A 24782-nucleotide genomic window follows, 5' to 3' on the forward strand; every position below is an offset into this window, starting at 1 on the left:
TCATTTATTGCTTGTATAAACAATCAATTACATGGTTTAAATGTTGAATATCAGGGAAAATCCGGGCTGTTCTCTAAAGTACTAGCTGTTATTTTCAATCAGTATGTACTGAAACGAATTTCCTGTACAGAACCCTCACGGTCCTCCACCAGACTCAAATAGTATACCAGTGATGATTTATATTGTATAGTGTTATATATGTTCTTAGGTGGGTTTTTTTTGTTGACTTGAAATTTATTTTCTGGACTATGTGTTTGCTTCTTCGATTAAAAAATATGAAAATTTGAATATTTGAATAATTTCATTGAACTATTGTCGTATGCACTTTTTTAATTCTTTTAAAATGCGTGTACTGTATTCGTTGTCAAAAAGTGATTTAAAGTATGTCTGTCTTGTTTCTGAATTTTGGTTTGTTGATTAAGTGTATAAGATTGGCACACTGTCCTTTTGCTGTTCATTTGAGAACGACTCTTAACAGCTTTAGTATGCGTGCAAGCGTTAGGTCAAAAGGTTTTGCCTTATCCCGAATAATTTCATTTTCATATTTGCATATATCAATTAAACGAGTTTGCTCTCGTTCTAAACTTTTAGACACTTATCTAGCAGTCCTTATTCTGAATTTACAGGAATCATTTATTACAGGACATCAGTAAGCAAGAAGATAACTTGATTCAGAGCTTGTCTTTTGTACAACAAAAAAAAAATGATTTTTATCTTATCTGACTTTATATTCAGTTCTGACTTAATGTATTTATAGTGTTTAGATTTTAATGCCATTAGTACCCCCACTCCTTTTTATAGTATATCATTTGACAACAATTTGAAATCTATGATATGATTACAATGTCCTTTTTTTTGTGCTAATGCGGCGTAAAGCGACCAACAATCAATCAACAATGTCTTTTTTAATTCTTTTTGTTATATGTTTATGTGTTGGGTTTTTTTATGAGTCAACTTTTTAAACGGAGTTTTAAAGTTTGTTCCGATGTGACGATTATACACTACTACACTAGGTTATAGGGAGTAGTGAGTTTCACAAACATGTTACCCCCGCCACATTATTTATGTTACTGTTCGAAGCCACTTACAAGCAATTATTTACATTTCAAAATTTCTCTAGCTTTTAACACCTTTGCATCCGCGACTCGGCGATGGAAACAAATTCAGGGAAAATGGTGACATCTTGTTATAAAAGAACTCATATTTTTCCAAAATGAAATTCAATATAAACTTTGTTTACGATTGAAAACCCAGTTTATCACTTCTGGATCAGATTACGCGGCGGATACGAGAGCTTGGGACATTACCCTTTGTGGTGACCTGACGTTGTTCACATATTTGTCCTCTAGTCTTTATGGATTACAGTTGACGGTCTTATTGGCATACGTACTATATCATCTTATTTTTTATTTTTTTTATATTCAATCTTTATATTTAATTAAGGTTGTATCTATATTTTGAAGAAAATTGCAGCAGCCTTGATAATAATATGCTTTACTGATTTAAAGAGAGTGAAACCATATTACTGAGTGTTTTCTAATCTTACTTGTGGCTCTCATAAAGTTAAGAACAAATTGCTATAGTACACTACATACTGCATTCACACTAAGAATTAATGTAGATAGACACTTTCTTCTTTTTAAATCAATACCTAATCTGGAATTCGTGAATATTGTAAATAATACGTGATTTATAGTATACAATTGTGGAGTGTTATTAATAATAAAGTAATTCTTAATTTGCAAAACATACAAAAACCAATTTTGGTTATGGCAAATACATTGACAAAACAAACATAATCAAACGCAATGAAAACTCGACAATATTATAAGAATTATGATAAAAACAGTTACTGTTCTCCTTTCCTCAGTTCTAATGACTCTTTAATAAAAGAAACAACTGCTTTACATCATTTAGTGTTGATGGATTTGGTATTGTCACGAGTTTATCAGTAAAATTAAATGTATTAAAATTTACATATTTTTGTATATAATATTTTAGAAAGATTTCTCTTTTATTTTTATTTATTTTACAGTTGAAGAAAAAATGAAATTCATCATCTAAGATATTACATATTTTACATTTTCTTTCATTTCGTGGTATTTTGATATATCGTCCAGTATCTATTAAGAGACAATGATAATAGTAACATTTACTGTTTACCCCAGGAATAAGAGAGGGACGAAAGATACCAAAGGGACAGTCAAACTCATAAATCTAAAACAAACTGACAACGCCATGGCTAAAAATGAAAAAGACAAACAGAAAAACAATAGTACACATGACACAACATAGAAAACTAAATAATAAACAACACGAATCCCACCAAAAACTAGGGGTGATCTCAGGTGCTCCGGAAGGGTAAGCAGATCCTGCTCCACATGCGGCACCCGTCGTTGCTTATGTGATTACAAATCCGGTAAATAGTCTAATTCGGTAGGTCAAATTCATGAAAGGGAAGGGGATTGTAGTTACGACGTGAGGAACATATCCGATATCATTTGTGAAATGGTTATTCCATAACGGTCAACCAACTCGTGATGGCGTCCGTAAAATTTACGAAGGGATGATTTCAACTTCACCATTTGGAACTCTTGATTTAATAGCTTCCTTGTGAGCAGTAACCCTCTATCAAGAAAATCATGATAGGAAATGCAAGCACGGGAATATCGTATCAATTGAGAGATATGTACCCCGTATGCAGGTGCTGCTGGAATGTTGCTACTTAGAAATGGAAAGTTCACAACTGGAAAGCTGAAATCATCTCTTTTGTCGTAAAGTTGTAAGGATGTGCTTTTACTAGTAAAATTTAAATGGATACTAATAAGATACATATGTTGTTATTTTGCTTCTTTCTTTTGGTATGTTTGTTGAATTTGAAACGTTTTGACGATCAAAACTATTAAGATCTATTAATACTAGTACGTGTTTCCATCTTTCAGAGGCAAACACGGAAATGCGAATAATGTCTTAGTATGTCTCTATTTCTCGCAATTTCTCGTACACAAACGAGACCAATACGGATGGCGGAAACTTCAAAACAATAGATAAGTTCTAAACAACACAAAAGGTGACTTTTAGTGTAACTGACAAAACACATTAACAAAAATACAAAATATTCTCAGTGAGTCTCTTAAATTAGCAAACTAGACACCCTTTAAGATTGTTTAAGTCAAATGAAAACGGGTTCACTTCAGAATTTTTATGAATAACACAATACTTGTATCAACACAAGGAACGTAAGCGGCCCGGTCAAAGGTGAAAGGGGAAAAACCGCTTACATCATTGAGAACGTAATAATAAACAATGGTCGTCGATTGAGTTGCAAATCCGCCAAATGTCTTAAATCTAGCAAATTATACCCTTTTAATTAGTTATATATTCCATTAGGTTAGTAAAAATACAAAACCTTAGTCAGTGTATATCTTTTCTGAGGTGCAAAACCATATTCTTGTCCTACACAAGCCGTGACAAGGTACTTGTACACTGTTGTAGGTCACGGTCTCAATTACCAGCTGATTACTTTGTTTACCGAAAATATTTTAACTTTTGTGACTTATTTCCGTGTTTATGACCCTAGTACTACTCCATTTTATCGCAAACAAATATATAGGGATCGCTATAATTGTTTAGAGGGTCCACCAGAAGGGTAATTTCTTGTTTTTTTAAGAAATATTATTGCTTTATTTTTATATTAAATCTCATTACATGCCTTATTAGTTTGAGGATAGTTTCCATGGTAAAATCAGAGACACATATTTCATGTACATGTATTATGTCTCTGGTAAAATCAATGACATAAGAAAAGGATTGGTAACGCAGTATGGAAATAAAAACTTAGTGTGGCTAATAAAATATCAAAAATTAAAAATGGTATGTAATAACTTGTTTATAAGTACTAAATTCTATTTAAAGACATCTAAAGTGTACACAACCTTTAAAATACTTGATCATATGTACATGTATTGTAGTTATATAACAGAAATTGTAGCCAAATTTAATATATAGAATTTTCTCATGTTTGGTTATTAAAAAAAACATACCTGATTGTCCATGTCTTGACTTGATAATTCTTAAGTCTTTAATTTTGGTTGGCTTCACTCCCTTTATTTTTGATGGTACTTTCCATGTGCAGGGAAGTGAAGTACATGCAGATGCGCCTAGTTTGTTTGCAGCCTCAACTCGGAAAAGGAGTCCAGCCACATGATTACATGTTCCACCCAAGCTGAAAAAAACCCACTAATAAATGATCTTGTTCAATAACCTAGTATTTATACTATAGCAAATTATGCAAGTCAATCAGCAAGATAACTTTTATTGACAAAACAGTAAATAGTTTTAAATTTATAAAGAAATGGAAGATATAAAGGTTGAATTTATTGATATTTTTTAAAATCAGAAAATCAAATGGTTGCTGCCTTATATTTTGTACTATTTTGAACCCTTCCACACAGTTTTCTATGCATTTAATTCAAGGAACTTGACTGTACATTATATAGTGATTAACATGAGTATGCCAAGTCTTACCCTGCTGTGCATGTGCAGTATGATGATCCAATTTCTCCTGTTGCTTTCTCAACACACACCCAGACGTCATGTTCTTCTTCTTTTATTTTTTGTGAAGGCACACATTTGGCTCTAAGAAAACAGTACTTGGATCTTGCATCAATGTTATGGTAGAATATTTCTTGCAAGAATCCATTCTTAAAATATTCATAAGCCTTGCCAATTTTATAGTCTTGGAGAATCTCTTTCATTTTACCAGATGTATTTTTTTCACTCAAGTACTTGACAATGTCAGATATATAGACTGGTGGAAATTTCTTCATGCCATTTTTCTCATCTAACCAGTTATCATGGATCTTAAGTGGATCTGATAAAACTTGACCGTTTATTTTTAGCAAGTTCTGATAATCTAGTTGGTTGCTTTTTATAATTTCAAAAGAAGATGGAATGATTTCAATTTTTAAAACAGATGCCGAATAGCAAAGAGCCGCCAATTCACTTTTTGTACCGTCTTTCGTAAAACCTCTTTTGGTCAGGTAGTCTCGCAAAGCACTCACTTTCCAGGTTAAAAAATCATCTAAAGAAGTGTTTTGGTCAGTAGTATCCATTATAAAAGGTAAAATTGTATCAAATGTCAAATATATAAAAGGTAAAGTATAATAAAATCGTGTAAAACTGTATCAAAACAAGTTCAGAACTTCACATCTTTCTTCGACGTTATCACGGCGGCCATATTGTTTACACTAGATACGGAACTCTGACGTTTTCCCCTACGACCTTTTGACCTGCGCCGCCATATTGAAAATGACGTTAAGTGTTGATACAAGTATAAATCGATTTATAGCAATTTTTAATAATAAACATGAATAATCTGGACATTTAAGATTTTTTAGAAACATATAACATGTCAAGTAAGAAATGTAGACCAACAGAAACAGATAAACACAAATTATGAAAGTCGATTCAAAATGTTTTAAATCTTTTAACAGTTGTCTCCCTTTTAATAATTCTTCAGTTTATTATTGTCTGCACATGTACTGAAGCAAATCAGAATTTTGTTGATGAAATTCGCCAATCATATGTTGAACAATGGTTACTTAATGCTAAATATGTAGAATGACAACACATTACTTTTTTCAAATTATTGGGTTGTTTAGTAAGTACATTTACATTTAATGCATACATAAACTGATACAGGAGTAAAAAAATGTAACCAATTACTATTCCTGAACTTGTAGAAGAAAAAAGTGTTTTTGTATTAAATTCAATGGGATAAAGAATTCTGAAAGACTTTAAGCTTAAGATATTCCTATTGTCTGTGTATTAACTATAATGCATACAGTCAACACTACAGTCTATGTCTATGAGTATGATTGGCACTCTACATGTATATTCATATTGATTTTTTTAATTCATCCTGTTGTTTTCATGCATGTTCAAGTAACATAAGAATTTGGGCCTGGCTCTCCAAATAGAATAAATCTGCCCTGATACTAAAGGAGAAAATCCTTTATACTCTCTTGACAAATGTATTACCTAATACACCTTATCGCTATTACCGCTTGACCTTAGAATCTGTACTGCTTGAACTTTTGACATCATACACAGGGCTTTCCAAAGTAGCCGGTAGATGGCTGATTTTCGCCGTTTACAGTGGCTTCAAGTGCCGGCTACTTCACTGACAAAAATATAAATTCAAAAAGAAAAGAAAAAACTTTTTCAAATGTTTACAGGCTGCTGAGCGACTTATTGTCGCAAAGTCGCGGTCATGATAAACAAGGATGAAAAGTCAGTGTTTACCTTGGGCTAAATATAGTTCACATGAATTCAGGTCACTTATTAATTGTCTATTTAAAGGCTTTAAGAATGTGAAGACAATCAGATACATGTAGGATGACAATTTTATGTTATGGAATAATATCAGTCAAATAAAAGAAAATGAAGTAGATCATCTTGGTCAGAATCTGGAAAACAGTATCTTTTGAAGTTCATTTTTACTTCCCACATGGTGTTCAGAGAATCAAGGTTAAAAATGAAAGTAGAATAACTCGAACACCAATAAATAACAAGTTACAGCCACCTTAAATTGTAATTTAGCCTACTACTTCAATTTCAAGGGAAAGCCTTGCATACAACAATTACTTTTCCATTGTGGCGTCAGATATTTTCTAATATGAAGTCAAAATTTTATGGGAACTTGTGTGATGTCCAGTATTTGTCCAGTAATGATGGACAAATAGCGAAAAGGTGTATTCTAACAGCCAATTATTGTCAATGTATTAAATAAATCTGTAGGTACAATGTAAGAGACATATTTGTTACAACTTGAAATTTACAACTGTTTATAGGGAGAGGAAATTAAACATATTAAAGACAGTTTTTTAGTTTTACAGTACATGAACTTGATTACATAAATTCTATACATCTGAGGTTTGGCTTGACTTTTCCATTATCAATTTGTCACTAATTGCAATTTTATATTTTAACTGGGGAAATCCTGTGTATAGACAGACAAATAAAAAATATCCCCATTCAGCAAGTATAAAGCCATGAAAGCTTGTTTCTGTGTACATTTGACAATAAACAATCAAATACAATTTGTTTATTTACATGTATTTATGGTTTCTGCAACTTGAAATGCACAATTTTACAATAGGTGATGGACACTGATGGTTAAATAAACCATAAGGGCTGTTCCAAAAATAAATGTAGGAGGGGGTGGAGGGAGGCACATTTTATATGACCCAACTATTAAATTGAGAAAGGAAATGGTGAATGTGTCAAAGCGACAACCACCTGACCATAGGGGGAGACAACAGTCGATGGCAACCAATAAAATGCATTCATTTTAAATTGAATATTTCATTAAAATGTTCAAGTAATCTTTCTTAAATAATGACCACCCATCAAATTTTAATAAAAGCGCCTTCCTTCCCCCATACTATTAATTCTGGAAAAGCACTAAGCTGATTTCTCCAAGCTGCATACATGTACATTGGTCATCAATGACAGATCTAGAATGTAACTCGTTTCACTGGAAAAAAAACTTGTTTATTTTTTCCACTCAAATAAATTCCTTCAAGCTGCTTCTATGATCAAAATCAATTTCTGATTTAAAAAGCATATAATTGATTTCAGATCATACAATTGTCAACAAAGCATTTAAGAAAAACTAGAGAACCAAAGTCTGGCTAGCGTGACTTCTTTATATTGATTAACAATTGACCAATTTCTACTTTCTATAGATGCCAAGCAGGTCAGATGTCCTCTCTCCTTTGACAACGCCAGCCATACAGAAACGGTCTGGTATTAGTAATACAGTTGGTAGTTTTGTGTCTCCATCAACAAGCAGACATAAAGGAATGGATAGTCCTGTGACTATGTATATGGAAGAATATGATGCTGGTACTGAGAAGCGTGATAGACGTCGCTCCAGAGCATTAGAATTGAAACAAACTGTTGGGAGTCCTGCTTCACCTGCAGAAAGGTACATTGTTTGTTTTTTGTCTACATATACCTTATCAGGATATTCCAACTTTTCTATACATTGTTTGGCATTAATGACTATCCATTTAACTAGTTCTGTTGTTGTTGTTAGGCACTAGTCAGTATTTGCTATTCATAGGTTATATTTGCATTGTGTATTAATCTGTTTTTCTCATTTATATTCACAGGCCAAGTTCTGTCTCATCAAGCCATGGATTAACAGCTAATCAACTTTCAGAACATTATACCAACTGTATAAAGCTGTCAGCAGAAAATGTAGGTTAATTATTTTTTTTTATCCTTATCCTTTATTGCTATATTCCATCTTTCAGCAGCAAACAGTTATACATACTTTTTTCAATTTCATATTGATTCTGCTCTGCTAATTTTTGTCTAATTTGAAAATTACAGTTATTTTAACTTTCATTCTCCAGTTTTCACTCCTAAAACATTGTAAAAATGGCTTCAAGCTTTTAAAGCCATTGTCATTGGTGTCAGTAGTTTTATTTTTTTTCACCTGACTCGATATTTTGCTAACTTTCAGGTTTTAGAAGTTTGTTATAATTTCATAAAAAACACATACAGGTTTTATTTTTGCAGAAACTTCCTTGTGGCAATACCTTTATTGTGTACGAATAAAATGAGACATTGATAAAACCAATAAAACAGCAATCCAACAACACAAACAAAATCACTTAGTAGTTGTCAGATATGTTTTGGTATTTATTTATATATTGTGTATTAACATTTTCTTTTCCAGAAAATAAATTCCAAGAATGCCTTTGGACTTCATTTAATAGATTATATGTCAGATCTGGTCAAGAAAAAAGAATTAGAAAACTTTCAGGTAACTGAGATAATTTACAGATTCAGATTTGTTTCTCCAATGGTATTATAAATAATGTAAAACAAAAACAACTCTGTCCTTTTTTAGGTCAACTGGCCCACAGGGCCACTTGAGCTTTTCCCATCATTCATGTCATTTGGGGTCCTTTGTTGGAGTCCAATAACTTTTCCAAAATCCTCTCCTCTCATAAAACTTGGCGAATTGATACCAAACTTTGCTACAATCATCATTAGGGTATCTAGTTAAAATATGTTTCCTATGAACCTGCCTGCTGACCAACATGACTAAAAATAGAACACAGGGGTAAAATGCAATTTTTAGCTATTTATTGTCTTGAAAACCTTTAATACAGAAATAGAGACAATCTGACATGTGTGAAAAGTGATATATATAATTATCCATAAATTTGGCATACATCTGAAAGGTTCAGAATTTTACTACTGATGCAGTGAATTTCGGGGACCAAATGATTGCTATTATCACAAATTGGCTGTTTGTTTATTTAGTATTTACTTATTTTTGTAGGTTGCCAGTACCACATTAGATGCTAGTGCTAAAATCTACGCAGGGAGAGTAGATGCTATACATGCTGAGACTTATAAAGTATTGTCTGGGTTAGGATCCAGTAAAGACAAATCTAAACAGGATGATGGAGGTTTGTAATTGAAATAAAATTTTGGAAAATGTACTATCTGTATCACTTTACCATAGTTATAAGTAAATAATTTTACTTATATATTAGGAAACCAACTAAAAATGTGAATTCAGATTTTTTGTAACATTTTATATACTTAAATCAATTGGGTAAGTATCACATTATTAGTATGCAGCTTTGCCAGAAATTAAATCAATCAATTGCTCAAATTTTGCATCGATCAACAATTGTGATATTAAATGCATACAATAATTTCTTAATTCAAGATAGTTCTATTTTAAGCACAGCTAATGAATATGGTACTGACATCAAATTGCATCTCAAAAAATGATCTGTTGTCTCTAATTTACTTATCTTATGTTTGCTTAAACTAAAAGTTTAATCATGTTTATCTGACATGCTCTATCTATACATATATTTCTCAAAACCAGAAAATGACAATCGATGACACACAAGCTTTAAAAAATGAAGTGTTCTACAATATTTTGTCCGATACAATACAATCTTAACCTCAGAAGATATATGTCACTTGTTTTGACATAGAAATGATATAAAATTCCATGAGATAGAGAACTTGACACAACATAACAGAATATTTTTTTGATGTTGTGCAAGGGGGTATTGTATCTTACATTTGCAAAATAAGATCTTAAAGTTACATCAATATCTTAATGCCACTATACTCGTGAGTTTCAGATATGATGCCATTTTATTGATAGCAGATTTTACTATAACTTAATTTCAATATGACTTTTATTTTAGCCCTATCATACCGTGGGAGTTAAATGTCTTTGTATATTTACACACTTTACACTGTTTTCTTTTAGAGGAAGGAGCAGATGATGAAATGGCAGATAATGAAGATACACCAGAAAATGAACAGATTAAGAAAAAGAAAAAAGTAAGATTCACTCTCAGCAGATTTTTGGTGAACACGATTGTATTTTATTTAGATTTTTTTTAAAAAAAAAGGCTTTATTATCATTTAAGCATGTGGAATTTTACCATTTACAGAAATAATTTTTAAACAAAGCACTTTGAATTTTTATATGATTTGCACTGTATAGAACAAGCTTAAAATGCTTCTTTATTTTAAAAACTGCCAAAACAGAAAGCAATCAGTCATAAGGTGATTGAAATTAGTAAAAAAAATAATAGACTAGTTAAGGTGGGAATTAAAAAAAAAGGATGAAAGAACACCACAGACATATTTGAAGTTAGACACTGATAAAATTTCCCAAGATTTTGATTATTATATTTCTTATATCTTAACAACTTTTTTGGTGCAAAGTTGATCAACTTTCCATTGAACCATCAAAATTAATAAAAAAAAAAAATCAGATTTTTTTACTCGTGAATAATTTGTTTCTTACTAGAACATGTAGAAGTACCGAAATGATCACTTCCATAAATTTTACTTTCAGAAAAAACATACAACAGTAGAAACAAATCTAAAGAACATTACAGCTGCTAAAGTAGACTTGGCATTTGAAGTTGATCCAATGTTTCAACTGATGTCAGAGGCTTTTGATGAGGGAGGAACCATGGGATTGCTACATAATACATTACGGTGCTTCAATGATGACCAGGAACTGGTCCTAGATTCAAGTACTGTAGTAAATGCTGAGGATGAAATTCAACCATCACAAAATAAACCTATAGATTTAAGTGATATAAAAGGTTTGTATAAATAAGATAAAATAAAATGCATAGATAGTACCGAGTACTATAATGAAAAGATCAAATCTGTCGTACATGTATAATTCCTGTCTCTTTATCCCAACATATAATCATTCATCTTTCTCAGAACTACAAAGCAGAGCTTTGAAAATGTAAGCAAAGTGTATGTGAGCAAGCTGTAATCTGTGATTCATTTTCACTTTCCGTAATCATCAAATTCCTTTTCACAGAAAAAATTGTACTTACACTTAATGATTTGAAATTTTCCTCACATAGACCAAGGTGAGCGACACAGGCTCTTTCAAGAGCCTCCAGTTTTTTACACAAAAACAAATTAGGAATCTCAGAAATATGGTTTCAAGCTTTATCTGAGCATGCTATACTGTGACAGTGCATTCATTGCTCATCCACTTTCTGCAAACTGAACATTCTTGCATATTATGACTATATATGAAATTATTGTTGCATTATTCTTTGGGAATAACAGCCAAAATCCTTGACTTAAGGTATCAAGTTTTAGAAAGCATGTTAACACTGTAATGTGTTTTTACATTCATTGCTTTTCAACTTCCTGTTTACTGAACACTTATAAAAAGGGTAGCATGACTACTCATAATTCCATGGGTTTATACAGAAAGCACCACAGTTTTGTTGATTTATCACAACATATATGAAATATTACAGAATACAATCCCTTATATGTATACATGATAAATCCTTTTTGGGATGACCCTAATTTAATTTCTCATTTTGTTTTACAGAAATGTTTAGAGGTATAAATTTAGAGTCAAAAGAAGTTTGTCCATCTTTTTCAAGTTTTACTTTCATGGATTGGGATGAAAATGCAGAGGTAATGTTCTATATTCATCTGTTTAAATATTCTCAAGTTAATATATTTTTCATTGAAACTTAAACATTGTGTTGTATAAATTATGTTGCTTAATTGTAAATAGATACATGCTTAATCCTACTGAAATAATTTTTGCAAGAATTCTACATTTTATATCTTTTTATTATAAGCCAAAAGTAATGCCATTTGATGTTGTTACAAACTTTTTTAATGTATGAAAACCAAATCACCATGGATTATTTATTATATATCATAATATTTTGATTTAGTTTAAACATATTTATTTATAGTGGATTGGGAAACAAGTTTTACAACTTATATTAATCCCTTTCCACTTTGCGGGTGCGAGTGCTGCCTTGTAGCGACATTAGCCTACTATAATATTTTGATTTATATAACAGACATGAAAAGGATATGGTGTATCAGTTCATGAAACATAATCACTATGCTCAGGTGTATTTTGTACAGCAAAGGACTATAACTTTTATTTACTGTTAATAATATATTGATAAACTGCAAATTTTCTAGATGCCATTAAATTAATTTATACATGAAAACATTTTTTTTTCAGGACACCACAGTTCACTCACAAGACAATGGAGACCATGCGTTTGACATGAATGCTGAACATGAACCCATCCCTGAGGCTGACAATGATAATGATGATATGCCTGATATGGGTGGAGATTTTCCTGATAATGATTATGCAGGTATCTACATTCACTATTGCTAAACATACTATTTTATAGCTTGCAAGGATAAAATACAATTTGGAAACATGTAAAAATAATCAATTTGTAACTTACGAAAAAAACAGATTGTAGAATATAAACATGCCCAAATACCAGGTATTTTTAAGGACAGTTTAGCATTGCTGTAGAAAACATTTTTCAATCAACCTCTGTAATGACTAGCAAGCTTACAGGAATCACCAGCATTACATTATCGTTTATTTAAAGACACTTTTGGAGTTTGAGAAATATTTAAATATTTTGGATGACAGACAGATATCCTTATTTCTTAAATTTCAATCCTTGGACATGAAATTTCCAATAGAAACTGGAAGATGGCAAAACATAGCAAGAGAAAACAGAAAGTGTGTATTGTGTAATTCAGATGCCATTGGTGATGAATATCATTACATTTTTAATTGTTCAGCTTTTGATAACTGTAGAAAACAATGTATTGTATTTTACTATAGAAATAGACCAAACACATTGAAGTTTAATTACTTAATGATTACTGAATGAATTCCAAAAATGTACAGAACTGAACGAAATATGTAAACTTAAATAAAAGGAGATCAATAACAAATTGAACTTTTCTGGGTGAACAATTGTGAATGCCTCTATCTACTTTCGTAATAGTATTAAAATATGTATAATTATCTCTATACCTTTGTAATTTGGTTTGTGAGAATAAAGATATATATATGTATTTTGCTGATGTAGAATCGATCATTAATAACCACCACAATGCTTGTAAACCGCTTTGTTTTTTTACAATTTTATTGATATGGTAGTATATAAATAGTGTTAGTGGCCTATGCTCCACCAAGGGGCAATACGATTAAGTTTTTGATTTGGCAGTAGATAAATATTGTTATTGGCCTATGCTCCACCAAGGGGCAACATGATAAAGTAATTGTTATGGTATAATCATATTCTGGATAGTGGATATGTTAGGTTTAGTGTTACTGCATTTTTATAAATCTTTCAGAATCCGATACCAGTGTACATGATGAGAATCAAAATAATGGAATTACAATAGGTGATGGTAAAGCTGCTGAAATCACAGAAACCATTGAAAGTATCAAGTAAGAACTTAAACCTATTATGCCTGTTTGTTGTGCTCACACATTGTTGTCAATATAATGGAATGTTATGCTGTCATTCAATTGAGAAGTTTAGCTAGCTATTAAAACACATTCAATCCACTATTTTCTACATAAGGAAATGCCTGTACCAAGTCAGGAATATGACAGTTGTTTTCATTGGTTTCCTTTGCCATTTGATCAAATTCTTTCTGTTTTGAATTTTCTTATTTAAATTTTTGATAGAATGGGTTTCTTTGCACAATTAAGATGAATACATTAGAAAATTTGAACATGTTGCCAAAATGCAATTGATTTATAAGGTTTTTGATTTTCCATGCTTAGCCGGCACACATATTTATGGCAGTATTCGTGATACACATACTCACATTTTCCTCCCCTAGACCCTAGAACCCCTGAATGATTTACACCAACAACAATGATCTCACTTTGAGACTTTAATTGAAATAAAAGAATACAAACGGTTAGATTTGTATATAGTTTCTGTAATTAATTTTTGCTTGTTTAAGGACAACAAATGTTCAAATTTCCACTTTCCTGTGACCTAAATCAACTTGCCATAGATGATGGGAAAAGGGAATTCTTGATCACTGGTATTACATGATTATTATTTTTTTCAGACATGGAACAACTGGAACCCTGCTATCAGTTTTAGCTTCAGCACCATCTGATTACTCCTATTTCAATAATACTCTAATGAGAGCTTGGGCAGGACCCTCACATTGGAAAATAAAACCATTATCAAAAGGTATATATAATCATTATTGTATAGTGTTTAATTTTGAAAACAAAAATGATGTAAAAAAATAATGTTCAAATATCAGTAATGTGAAATTCAGGAGTTGATGGTAATAAACAGTTCATTATGAAATAAAAGTACAACCACCAAGATCAAAAGGTAAAACAACCCCCCATTATGGAAATTCCTATATATTGTAGCAACACTACAAGGTATGGCAAAAGGAGTTTTAGCTTTGAGGCAGCAAAAGTTGTGGAACTCCCTGCCTAACCATGTACAGAGCCTCTCAACTTAACAACAGTTCAAACATTTTATTTCTACATGGTGTTCTTCAGAAAACTGCTTCTGTAGCTCATGTAAACAATAACTTTGCTGTCTCAGAGCTGGAATCTTCTGGTCCTGTGTTCTGTTTATTGTTTGCTTTTATGTTATTTATTTGCTTAGCTTTTGTCTTAATGCCAGTAAAAGCAAAATTTGCTTTTCCCTTATTTTAAGCTTGCTTGCTATGATTTATGCATGTTTGCTTAGCTATTATATTATGCATGTGTTTTATTTGTATATGGAGTTTGTCAAATGTGCTTATATTTTGTTATTTGTTTTAAATATCAAGTCAGTTAAGAGCTCTGCAAAGCTCATGTTTACCTTGTTGAATTGTACATATCATGCCCAACTCTAATAAAATTTACTTACTTACTTACTTACTTAGTTACTTTTTTTCCAGACAAAAGATTAGTCAACCAAACAGAACAAGGAAAGAAGAAATTAAAGAAAGAACCATTTAAAATGGACTATGAACAACAAATAGACTTTGATAGTTACTTCAAATCATCTAGAGCAACAATGTTAACAAAAGCAACAATGATAAAACATAGCAAAAAGAAGAACACACTCCCTAAAGATTTACATTATGATGCTGATAAGTTGTTTAGATTATTTCAGAAAACCAAGGTTATGGTAAGTAATTTATTAAGCAACATTGAACAAAAAGTATCAGATATTAAAGCGTAGACGCTTATGAAACAAAATGATATAAACTTACTAGGATAACTGGGAGACATTGTCTTCCTGTGGCATGAGTAACCCTAAGTTTTTGAATTTCTTCATTTTCCTCACAAAGATATATTTAATCCCCCATAAAAGTTTAAAGTGACATGTAAGTAAAAACTTCCTATTTTTTATCACTTCAGTAGGTTATATATATTTTGAAATTAAATTTATAAAAATTAAAAATTCTCTTTAAATGCTTTTTATTTAGTTTTACAAGACTTAAATCTTAATGGATCTCTTTGCTCTCTGTACACTCTCTGAGCCAAAGTAATGTAGAAAAAAGATATCAAATTACTCTTGTGTCTGTGATTTGTGAAAAAAGTCATCAAAGATATCAGACTAATGATTTTGTATGCTAGTCATGTTTTTCTTCATAAGACTCATTACTGACACTCAACAATGCTGAAAGTAAAAGAGTTAAAAAACATAATAAAGTATGAAGTTCAAGGGCACTGAGGACATAAAGTTCAAAAAATGTTTGGCCGAATACAGCTAAGATATGCATTTAGGAAGGTGATAGCTAAAAAAATATTCTTTAAAAAATATTTTAAAGTTTAAAGTATAAAGTTAATGTTTTTTATGCCCCACCTTAGATAGTAGAGGGGCATTATGTTTTCTGGTCTGTGCCTCCATTTGTCCGTCCGTCCGTCTGTCCCGCTTCAGGTTAAAGTTTTTGGTCAAGGTAGTTTTTGATGAAGTTGAAGTCCAATCGACTTCAAACTTGGTACACATGTTCCCTATGATATGATCTTTCTGATTTTAATGCCAAATTAGAGATTTTACCCCAATTTCACGGTCCAATGAACATAGAAAATGATAGTGCGAGTGGGGCATTCGTATACTGAGGACACATTCTTGTTTAAAAGGAAAATAAGTTTTTAAAAGACATATTTGGATTCTTCCTGTATTGATTTTGTATAATGAATGAATACATAATCAATATCATGACATTGGATTATGGCAATTATCAGAAGCGGTTTAAAAATTTGGACAAAATCAAATAGACTATTGTACACTTGATTATAATTTTATTTTTTCTCTTTTGTTTCAGATAAAGCGACAGAACAATACAAATGACAACGTTGATGTTGATGGCGAAATAGACAACTACAATTTTGATAATTCAAATGATATGGAAAATTATTGTCCAAGAGGTGACGAGGTAAAGTTCAATAAACTTTTATATTTTTGACATTCCTTAAATTATTGTCAACTTTTTAATTAACTAGATCAGTGTTCTTATGAAAAATCTGGGAAGAAAACTGTAGATGTTGTTTCTACTATTTTATGGTTATGATTTGAAGATTTTTTAGATTGTTTTAATAAATTTGCCATGGAATTTTAAAATTAATAATAAAATTCAAAAAAGTTTACTACTTAACAAAATGTTGTAAGAAGACTGAATGAAAGGTAAAGATGATAGTTTTATTGAATAAATTGTGATCAAAAGGGATTCCATAAGTTTTCAAGAAGATACTGTGGGTACCAATTTTCGGGGATTGAGACAAACCTTACATATTCATGGACATTTAATTTCATGGTTCTGCCAAAGTCTGCAAACAAGCCTATGGAAAATATGTAATTCATTAAACATTTAAATTTTGTGGTTCATCTGTACCCACGAAATCCACGTAAATTGGTATCCAACGAAAAATAATGAATCCACAGCACCTGGGTTTTAAACACATGTTACACCCTTTAATATTGTGTATACTGAATTAGTAGCTAACGTAAAATTGTGATATTGAAAGGCATTTAATCAGAAGCAACTGGAATGACAGATCAGAATCTTTTAAAAATCAAACACTGTTCATTAATTCTTAACATTCCGTAAGTTTCCAATTATTCAATCAGAATAAATTTAAGTTATGATACATGTAAAAATTTTACTTCAATCAGACAAGTCCTGTAATTCTGAAAAGATCAAAAGAGAGCACAGCTTTATCAATCTAAACAATAATGTACATTTTTAAAGAAATCAATCCAGGCCTGCTGGAGTTGGTGCACCTGGATGATTATTGATAAAATTTTACACAGTTGTAGAAGACTAATCTAGGATGTGCATTAAGGAATATAATCCGGATCCTACCTGTTGAATTGAAAAAAATTGAGCTTAATAATAACTTCAATATTGCATTATGTGGTTATAGTATATCATACAACTACTCTGTAAATTGGATGTATATTGATGAAACTTCACACAGTTGTAGAACCTACCTAAGGATGTACATAACAAACAAAAAAATCATTAAAAAATTAGAATCTCCTATATTTCATATTATATTTTGATTATAAATTTTGTGATTATTAATAGCCATGTGATGACGATGATGACGAGAATGGTGAGTTTGGATTCAACTTCACAGCAGATGGGTGCTCTCAAGAAACCAATGATTCCCAGCAAGGAGTGGTGGTTAATGACACTATTTTAGATGGAACAATGTTAACTGGTGATAAGTTACTGGATGTTCCAAGAAAAGTAAGATTTATTCTAATTTATAAAGCTATTTCAGATGTTTATTTCTTATTACCAATAAACTCATCCCTTTCTACAGGTATTATAAGTTTAAAGAATATCGTCAGCAACATTTTGTAAAATGTATAAAATAAACTGCACTCCTAATGATATATCTATCCAAATTCTATTTACAAAATGGGTTGTTGAAGTAAGGGCCTTATTTGGCCCTATTAACAAGGTTATTATTTTAAAGATGAAAATGTTTCAATATAATAAATAAACATTTGAGAAAGTTGAATAGAATGAAGAACTTTTCGAATGAAATGTTGACATTTACTGCCCAAAGTGGCAAAAAATTGAGTTTTGTGAAATATAATCAAATCTACTGGAATTTCTATCAATGGAGACTTAGATAATATAAAGCACATGGTTTGACAAACTCGGATTTGTTGTTTGTCCTAAAAAACATAATGTTAAAATATTTCTTTGTCAATGTATGAACTACATGTGTATATGCTTCAGGTTCTGACAACCAATTCATTTAGCCTGTTTTAATATTATTTCTTATTGTGATCTCATGAAGAGAATGTGATCCTTAAACTTATTTGTTGTTTTTTTTAAATCTATTACATCATTGTTATCTGATTTATTCTGCTTATAGGTATTAAATTGAAACTTGAAATGTATACTAGAAAGTGTGCCATATTAAAAATTAAAAACTTTAAAAAAAAATTTGGAACGTCAGCAAAATAAAAACATTACAAATTCAATATAATGTCCCAGTGGCTGTATGATAGATCAGAGATTCAAGTTCACTAAATTACATTGAATATTACAGGTTGCAAAGATTGATATTGGGTACGCAAAAACAGCAAAGAAGTTAGATGTCAAAAGACTGAAGAAAACAATATGGAACATTTTAACAGAAGCCGAAGAAGAAAAGGTAATAATACATTGTCATTGTTGTAACTGGAATAATACTACTTAGCTTCCATAAGTTGTTGTCTACCTTCCATCATGTGAAATATGTGTCTTTTAATTATTTGGAGTATGAATTGTATTGTGTTATTTTTTTTTTTTATCTTCCTATCGCTCAATTACAGTTGGACAATAATTTCTTTTATATACCATTTTTAAGGGTGGTACATAGCATTACAGGGAGATAATTCTGTAAAAATCAGCTGAACTATTTAATCTTGTTTTATTGTTAAGGAAATATTAGGATCAAAGGATCAAGGATCAAAATTAGTGTTTGTTAAAGTTTGTGGTTCATTTTTTTTTTTTAAATTTTTATATTTTTGTCAAAGTGTCAGATAAAATATTTCTATGAGAATTAATTTTGGTCAAGGTGTTTTGTACTATATAAAGCATGAAATATGTTTTTGATAATAAATCACAAGTGGAGATGTACTTTTAATGACAGTTCATGCAACTGTTTGTTCTTTTATTGTTTAATATGTAAAATATTTGTCCACATAGTGATTGTGTGATTTTTTTTTCATACAGGACAAACCAGGAACAAGTGCAATGGTAACAGATCAGCTAAATAAAACCATGGATAAGACAATATCATTTACCAGCCTGTTAGCAGAACTACCAAAAAGAGTGTCAGGCCAGACAGCTGAAAATCTTAGTGTTCCTATAGCATTTGTCTGTTTATTACATTTAGCGAATGAAAAGGTGATTAAACATTTGTTCTTCATTGTAGTATTATTCAAATAATCTCATAATCACACAATTGTATTTTTGTCAATTTTATGATTTGTATACATCTGTAACCTCCATCCATGAACTTTACGCCAAGTTTATCTTAGGACAGTCAATTATGTTCATACATAAGGTAATCTACTCATGGGATAGAAAATCTTAAGGTTTGAAATGTCAGATGTTTTTTTGTTGAACAAGTTAAAATGTTTTTTTGGTTGTTGCAACTTGTTATAAAGATTACCAGAGATTGGAATATAACGACCTATTATCATCAACCAGTATAATCACAATATATCTACCTTGAGTACAAATGCAGTAATACACAAAAATGGCTGTACTGCGTTTTGACTTCCTTATTTGTTCTGCCAGATATTCTCAATTTTTGACAGCAAAATCCCCAGTTTAAGAAGTCTAAGATTCAGATACAATATATTTATCTCTATTCTTCAGCAAAATAAACAAATCAGTCCATTTTGATATATTTTTCATAGTAAAATTTCATAAACAAAAAATCTGTGAAATGATGTTACTGTCTTGGCATGCAATGAAACAAGGTGACTTCACAAAAATGTTACCGTAACAAAATATCAAATGTAAATGCCAGGGATTTTGAAGCTTCTTGTAAGCCTCGTAACAAATAAAATTACATTGGAAGAAAATATATAAGTGAAAAAATGTGATTCAAAAAAAATAATCCTTGAATTATATATTTTATTACTTATATTATCAAAATCAGGTAAAATGGAACAGCCAAAACAGTATCGTATGTATAGGGCTTTCAAGGTTAAAAAATTACAGAATTTGTCCTATTAGAATGGAAATAATTCATGGTAACGGTAGATTTGTTTTCTTTTAACCTGGGTTGGGTTAACGCTCAGGGTAAAATATAATATAATAGTATATACATGTAAATGCCCAACCCATTGTTAAATGAAAACAAATCTATGACTTCCAAGAATTATTTCTTTAAATCATTATAATAGGTTGATGCCATCCATGTACAATGTATCTTACATTTTGAATCATTAAAATTAAACTTATGATTTATATTTTGCAGAATTTGAAAATAGAAGATAGTGATATGAAAGACTTGATAATTTCTCAGGACGTGTGAAAGTGTTTATAAAAACATATTATACAGTAACAATTAATTGTGTACACACAATAATATACCACTATGGATTCATCAATTGTAAAGACAGGCAGCTGACATGGAAATTAAAGATGCAATTGATAGAGAAATGTCACTAGACTTACCAGAAATTTATCAGAGATAGAAAAAAGAAGAATATAAAATATTATGTGATTAGGGGGAGATAACTCAGGTTCTTCTGAACAATGCTAATCTAATGTAGAAATATACCTTCTCTATTTTACTGTTTATGAAAAATATTGTGTAATGATGTTTACAATAAGTAAATACATGTACACCAGATGCTGATTGTATAGGATTAAGGAAATAGTTTGTCATTATTTTACTCTCAGGTGTCGAATCAACAAACCACTATTTAATGTTCAGATATTTTATGAATAATGTTATTACTTTTTAAATGTAGTATGTTTTGTTTTATTTTAAATAATTGAATCATTTTAAATGTATGTCCATTGTATATAATAGAATTTTCTTCTTCATAAATTCTTTCTGTTCTAAATAGTGGTACATTTCATTTCAAGGTTGGCTTGTATTAGTCATGGATTTAAATGATACATATTGAAATAGTTATGGTGATGCATCAGCACAGCTAGTAAAAAGATAAATATAATCATAAGCTAATTAATTCAAGTAGTTGAATGAAAATATGCATGGGCTATTGATCACCCAATTGATAAGAAGGGATCTTTAAATCTTTAATGTGAAATATCCCTCCCACTCCCCATCTCCACCGAAAAAACCATTAAAAATACTCATCTTTAAAAACATTTCACAATTATTTTTTTAATGAGGGAACATTTCTATTTTTACAACTGAGAAGTGGGGAGTAGTTAATAAGGGATGTAGCAATTCCCATCTGACATGATTTCAGATACAAAACATATACATTCATATTTTCACGTTTAAAAAAAAATAATTTTCATTTGTTCATACATGTAGCATAGTATTTCATGGTACTTTTCACTCAAGTTAATAACTGGTCCTTTCTTCTCTGAAAGAGTTAAAATTACTTTGATAGTTGAAAATATATTACTTCAGTTCTCAGGTAGATTGTTATAAATTGTTCAATTTTTCAATCTATTCACAGTTCTTTGTGATATCGAAATGCACAACATATATTTTCTTGTTTGTTATCATCCTGTGCTAACTCATTTATCAGATTCATTTGTACAACCATGTTTTCTTTTATCTTTTCTTTATCTCTCCATCATTCACTGGTCTTCCTCTCATTAGCATATATTTTACTGTTCATTTTTATGTATTTTAACTTTATATTGCTTGTAAATATCTGTATAGATCTAATTGTGGATGTGAATGGAGGTAAAATGAATTCCTGTTATCATAAATTGATTCCATAATTTTAAGATAGCTACCATAGCATGTCTTCCAAAATGGTCTTATTATTTGGACAGGACTGATATTTCAAGTCCGTTTGTGCTGAGCCTGAAACAGACATATGACATAGATTTGACAATTTAAGACAATTCTGTAAAAAAAATTAACATATTCATTTGACCTGACAATTTGCCAGCCACCTCGTTTCCAGTCTTAAAAGTGAAATAATGAATGAGTAAATTCTAAAATTTCACTGGTTTGCATCTAATAAATTTTGTTGAAAAAAGTAGTTAAAAAGGTTTGGAGTGAAAAATCAATAGAACCACATTGTTCAAACTAGTACACATGTGCCCAGGTGTGATATTTAATTATGCACCAGTATTTAAAAAAAATATTGATATCTTTATCTTACATTCATTGTTTGTATTTTCTTTGGGAAAACGTTGAAGGAATTATTCAAAGTCAATTGTGCTTTGTAAACATACACAGATTTTACGTATTGTTAAAAATACAGACTCAAATTGCTTTTGAAATCTTGATAGAAAAATAAACCATAACAATATCAACACAGGCATTAATTTATTTGAAAGATTTTTGTTAAAAAAAAGTATACATATATAATTTTTTTTGGGAAAATGTTCTTTTTTCATCATTTTCAAACACACTTGTATCCAACTTTTAACTGACTTCCAGAGTTTGGACAAAATACTGAGAAAAAGCTGCAGTTTTTACTGTCATATTTAGTAATTGGACTTTGAACTCAAACAATCTTTGTTTGAATCCAGCTAAAGTCCTTTACCTTTTACCTTCACCTCATCTTACTTTTTTTCATCAATCTAATCCTGCTTTGAAAGAAAGATTGTCACATTGAATGTATTTAGTGATATCATTATGTGTAGTTCAAAGGAAGTTATGTTTATTTTTGTTTGTACTTCCTAAGTATGTATAGCAAATTTTGTGTTTTGTTTTATGATTCAGAAATTGTCATATGACTTCACAGTACATGAAAAAAAATATTGCATTTAGTAGGTTCATTTGTAAATAAATGCATTAACTTAAAACATAGCTTCATTTGTTTTGCTTACTATATATATATTTATATATAAAGATCTACGAGACAATTTTATGCATTCATTTAAATTACTTCATAATAAGATATTCTTAACTGTAAATTTTAACCAATCAGAATACATCATGCTCATTACAAAATTATGCAATACATTTGTTGTGGTTGTAAATACATCGTAATATATAAATGTAGGAGCAGAAATTAAAAAAAATCTTAAAATAAAGTGACTAAAAAAGGTGAATATCTGTTTTCTGTTATATGCCCAGTCTATAGTATCAACCTTGGAGGGGATAGGACCTTTATTGGGACTCTGGGAGGTTTTTAAGCTTGGGAATTTGGGACTGACCCTTTTAGGGTCAGAGAAATTTTTTTCTTCGAATTTCCGGACCTCAGGATTACGTGTTTTTAAGCAGTGATTTCGGGATCTGGTGTTTTTAAGCCTGGTATTTCGGGATCAGGACCCCGCCTATCCCCTCTCTGTCCTGTATGTTTGTCAGTTCACACTTATAAGGTTTGTTACAAAGTATTCACATTTGTATTGAAGAATTAATATCTACTTGATTGTAGCTTGAAGTTGTCTAATAATACTCTGGAAACATGATTTTTATGCCTCCCCTAGGGGGTATTATGTTTTTTTCGGTTGTGCATCTGTTCGTCTGTTTGTCCGACCCTCTGATTGCTCCAAGTTCAAGTTTTTGATCAAGGTAGTGATTGATTAAGGTGGTACCAAACACCTTGACTGAAATAAATTTGGCTTGTTTAATTTTCATAAAAAATTTTCAAAATAGTTTCTTTGCACCCTTTGGCAAAAAGAAATCAAAAACCTTGAACCACACTTTTTTGTAAAAAAATCATTGGCTATATAGCTGTTAGAGAGACAGACACCAATTAAATATTTCTTTAACAATACAACATGATCAAAACTCTAAGCTGATTTTAACTGTAGTGTTAGGTACCACCTTAAGTTAGTTTAAGTAGTATTTATTAACGAAACATTACAACAAATATCAGTGCTAATTTAACAAAAATTATGAACAGATAAAAATGTTAATTCAGTCTCATTAGCCACATTTCATGGAATATGAGACATTGAGATGTTTGTTGAGCTGTTTAAGTGACAAGTATTAACTTATTCCCGAATATGACCTACAGAAATTAGACTTAGTAGCTGGTTTGTGCTACATGATCAACATAATAGGTACCACATGTGGAACAAGATCTGCCTAGCCTTCAGGAGAACCTGAGATCAACCAAGTTTTTGGTGAGGTTCCTGTTTGTCTTTTTCTATTAAGCCATGGTGTTATCAGTTTATTTTCCAATTTTCAGTTTGAATGACAATAGCTTTGCTATCTTAAGCCTCTCTTTTGAATAAAGCTTTTATATTTCAAAAGGTAGAAGACCTGGATAATTCAATAC

General features: G+C 30.7%; 2 protein-coding genes across 4 annotated transcripts; one reads left to right on the forward strand and one right to left on the reverse strand.

Annotated features, from left to right (window-relative positions):
• Positions 1-1849: 1849 nt before the first annotated feature.
• On the reverse strand, positions 1850-5333 carry LOC134716677 (uncharacterized). The gene is made up of 3 exons (XM_063579682.1): positions 4528-5333; positions 4044-4225; positions 1850-1881 (listed from the first exon to the last, which is right to left on the reverse strand). Exons 1-3 carry the CDS (start codon positions 5112-5114, stop codon positions 1850-1852), a joined length of 801 nt encoding a protein of 266 aa, XP_063435752.1. The 5' UTR covers positions 5115-5333.
• On the forward strand, positions 2947-23607 carry LOC134715525 (condensin complex subunit 2-like). Of its 3 annotated transcripts, none has more exons than XM_063577755.1 (17): positions 2947-3070; positions 7752-7993; positions 8181-8268; positions 8753-8839; positions 9365-9494; positions 10322-10395; positions 10919-11174; positions 11936-12024; positions 12596-12734; positions 13744-13840; positions 14479-14606; positions 15319-15551; positions 16696-16806; positions 17959-18123; positions 18941-19045; positions 19609-19782; positions 20867-23607. In XM_063577755.1, the coding sequence occupies exons 2-17, from the start codon at positions 7752-7754 to the stop codon at positions 20921-20923; spliced, it is 2175 nt and encodes a 724-aa protein (XP_063433825.1). In that variant the 5' UTR covers positions 2947-3070; the 3' UTR covers positions 20924-23607. The 3 variants fall into 3 exon arrangements, with proteins under 3 accessions (XP_063433825.1, XP_063433828.1, XP_063433827.1); XM_063577758.1 differs by lacking the exon at positions 2947-3070 and adding an exon at positions 3104-3124; XM_063577757.1 differs by lacking the exon at positions 2947-3070 and adding an exon at positions 5505-5662.
• The last annotated feature ends 1175 nt before the right edge of the window (positions 23608-24782 follow it).

This window comes from Mytilus trossulus, chromosome 4 (assembly GCF_036588685.1).
Source record: "Mytilus trossulus isolate FHL-02 chromosome 4, PNRI_Mtr1.1.1.hap1, whole genome shotgun sequence".
Taxonomy (NCBI): domain Eukaryota; kingdom Metazoa; phylum Mollusca; class Bivalvia; order Mytilida; family Mytilidae; genus Mytilus; species Mytilus trossulus.